We start from the raw sequence: 3440 nt of genomic DNA, 5'->3' as shown, positions 1-3440 counted from the left end.
CTACGTGGTCGTTTAAAGACAATTTTGTTTGCAAGCAAAGGGACCACATCAGTAGGGATGGCAATTTTGCCACTCCTCGCTTTGTCTTGCGCGGGTTTTCCCTGCCTCGCAAAGGTGGTGGGGTGGGAATGGGGCAAGATTTTAGCCCCGCACCATAGGGCGTGGCGGGGATGGGTTTAGACTTTTTAGACTCGCCCTGCTCCTCCCTGTAAATTGTAAATTGTAAGAGTTATAATTGTAAATTTTTCATATCCTGAAAGCCTACTATTTAAACAAATATATCAATATTAGCTTATTTTATTAAACCTAATGTGGTTCTCTGCCTTTATTTTGTTATGTGTTATACTATGAGATTTTTTTCCCTTTGTGATTGTCTTGTTAAACACTTGGATATATTATTAAATTTTTTCTAAAAATTGATTTGATTTGAAGAGATAAATTTAGTTATAATTTCAAGTATATTTTTATTAAAGAAATAGATTTCATTAAAAAAATTGTACTAGTTGTAGGGTAAATTAACATAAAGTAGAGTTTTATGGGGTGAGACAGGGTTTCACAAGGTCCTAAGATGCGATATAGGTTGAGAAAGTTTTTTCCATCATATAAAATATAATAGGGTTGGACAGAGATAAAGTAAGACAAAACTATGCGAGCGGGGATGAAAACCCATCCTTCCCCTCGCCCCGCCCTGCCATTCCTACACATAAGGAACATCAAACAATTCCACGCTCTGCCGTGTATGCGCGTGGGAGAAATAAGTATCCTTTCTAAGAAAATATCTAGCTCCCGGATCATGATTCGTAGGAAAAGATAATAAAAAGCGGAGCCACGCGGGTCCCATCCTGTGACCAAATAAAAAAAAAACATAAAAAAATCAGAACCATGTCGATCGACGCCACGTTAGCTTCCGTTATATATATAAATGTATTACGGTGTTGCCTCAGCAAAACCCAATGTGCTAAAGTGCCCATTAAGTCACATATATACATATATATACAAACGCAACCATTTTTTGTTAGCACTTAGACCTATAGCCCCACTCAAAACTTTTGTCTACGCCTCTTCTCTCCACAAAAAAGGAAAAGCGATAGAGAAAGTTGGAGAGAGAGAGAGAGAGTATAAGTAATGGAGGGTTACAACGTCATCGCGCCGTTCATTATGAAGACTTTTCAGATGGTAAATGATCCGACGACTGACAGTCTAATCACTTGGGGGAGAGCCAACAACAGCTTCATCGTCGTCGATCCCTTAGACTTCTCACAGAGGATTTTACCTGCCTACTTCAAGCACAACAATTTCTCTAGCTTTGTTCGTCAGCTCAACACCTATGTAAGTTTTTATTTTAACTGTCAAAATAACCCGTACCACTTCCACTTGATTTCTTTATTTACACAAAGTTAGTTATAGTGTTTGATAGAAATTAACTTTGTTAAGCTAACAAACAGGGATTCAGAAAGGTCGATCCTGACAAATGGGAATTCGCGAACGAGTGGTTTCTTCGTGGCCAGAAGCACTTGTTGGTGAACATCGTACGTAAAAAGCACAATCGGAGCTCGTACACGCAGGGCAAGAACGAAGAACTAGTGGAAGACGAGGACTTAGTCATGGAGATAGCGAGGTTAAAGAATGAACAGAAGGCCATGGAGGATGAGCTTGAGGGCATGAAGAAACGATTGGAAGCTACAGAGAAACGGCCACAGCAAATGATGGCGTTCCTGCACAAAGTAGTTGAAGACCCAAATATCTTACCCAATTTGATGCTTCAGAGAGAACGAACTAGGCAGTTAATCAGCGAGAAGAAGCGGCGGCTAATGATATCTTCTACTTCTTCGTCTTCTTCAGGCGCTGTAGCAGCGACAACAACAACAACAACAACGACAACGAGTTCAATAAAGACAGAGGAAGAAGATGAGGGTACACTCGGAGTAGTAATCTCTCCGTCTCCAAATACAGGTTTTGGAATAAAAGACTTTTGTGAACAGTCGTCACCGTCGCCGGAAACTCAGACGCCGGCGTGGTTGATCCAAAGTGACGTGATGGGTCGGTCTCAGATTGGCCAAGAGCCTTTTGGTTGCTCTGCTATGAATGGATTTGGAAGTAATATGGCGGTGTCGCCGCTTGAAAGCGGTGTTTTGGGTTATGGGAATAGTGGTGGGCAAATAAGCTATTTTGCAGAAATGGCCGCTGGGATGGAGGTGAGTCCACCAACGCCTTATCCGTTTTCTCTATTAGGAGGTGGCTTTTAGGGCTGTAGATATGCTTCACCTGATTTATCTTTGGATTCTATATCTTTTGTATTAGTTTCTTTTCTTTTTCTCTTTTTATTTATTTAATTTTGTTTTTTTGCTTCATGTTTTCTTACCCTTTTTTTCTTCCAATTTTATGTTTTTGTGGTTCATGTAAAGAAAAAGAAAAGATTCTAAATTATTTGTTAAGCGTTCAATATTATACACGATTAAATTCTATGATACATATCTTTTTTTTTTTTTTTTTAAAGTAACTTACTAACCTAAATATTATATATATATATATATATATATTATTATATATTATAGTAATAGATAAAATTTTAAGATTAAGTCGGCATCCTTCTCAAAAAAAAAAAAAAAAAAGATTAAGTCGGCATGATACATAAAAAAAAAAAAATGCTTAAAACTATACCATATTTCATATTATTTCATATTAAGTCTTAAAATTTTAATTTGTTATTTAAAATTTAAAATTTATGAATTTGTTTCAATTTGAAGTTATTGTGTACCTCTGTTATTCATTTTTGTAATTTTTGGCGGTGACGAAAAGAGAGCAATAGGAATTATGATTGCCAATATTTGAAATTGATTAGATGAGTGATACACAATGTTTTAAGAATGATTTCCCTATTTTCTCAATTTTTTTTTTGTTATTCCCTATTTTCTCTAGTCTCTACTTGATCACTACTCATAATTAAAATTGAAACAACTTCATAAGTTTGAAACTTTAATTGACACATTTTAGGAGCTACGGATCTAATCTAAAAGAGAGTTTAAACTCTAAGCTTTTATGTAATTTTCTCTCCCATAAAATGTGTGATATAGAATGCCCCTATAAAAAATAATTTAGAGAGGCAAGTTGTTTTTGATGTATGAATGAATTACGATCTTTATATATGTCTCCTATAGGTGGAGGTTGGAGTAGTTAATGGTTAATAAGGTGGTGAAAATATAAAGAAAAAATATTAGCACACCTACTCTATTTGACAGATTCAGATCCTCCCACTTTAATGGTTTAATGGTCTATATTCTATGATGTCACCATTTCACAAACAATATTTTCAAAATAATAAAATAATATTGCAAACAAAACCATTAAAATTATTGGGAGTAGAATGTTGATATGACAAAATCTAGACCATTAAATCATTAAAGTATGGTTAAGATTTTAAAAAATCTATTTGGTAGAGT

The 3440-nt window shown here is 35.4% G+C and overlaps 1 protein-coding gene across 1 annotated transcript; it reads left to right on the top strand.

Annotated features, from left to right (window-relative positions):
• Positions 1-998: 998 nt before the first annotated feature.
• Positions 999-2472, top strand: LOC142641481 (heat stress transcription factor C-1). The gene is made up of 2 exons (XM_075815925.1): positions 999-1329; positions 1446-2472. The coding sequence occupies exons 1-2, from the start codon at positions 1126-1128 to the stop codon at positions 2244-2246; spliced, it is 1005 nt and encodes a 334-aa protein (XP_075672040.1). The 5' UTR covers positions 999-1125; the 3' UTR covers positions 2247-2472.
• The last annotated feature ends 968 nt before the right edge of the window (positions 2473-3440 follow it).

This window comes from Castanea sativa, chromosome 1 (genome assembly GCF_040712315.1).
Source record: "Castanea sativa cultivar Marrone di Chiusa Pesio chromosome 1, ASM4071231v1".
In the NCBI taxonomy this organism is placed as follows: domain Eukaryota; kingdom Viridiplantae; phylum Streptophyta; class Magnoliopsida; order Fagales; family Fagaceae; genus Castanea; species Castanea sativa.
The sequence above is the reverse complement of the archived record's forward strand: the minus strand, read 5'-3'. Positions and strand labels throughout refer to the sequence as shown.

Coding starts and splice junctions, on each gene's coding strand:
- LOC142641481 (XM_075815925.1), top strand. CDS start 1,126: ATGGAGGGTTACAACGTCATCGCGCCGTTCATTATGAAGACTTTTCAG. Junction 1,330..1,445: donor TTCGTCAGCTCAACACCTAT/GTAAGTTTTTAT, acceptor GCTAACAAACAG/GGATTCAGAAAGGTCGATCC.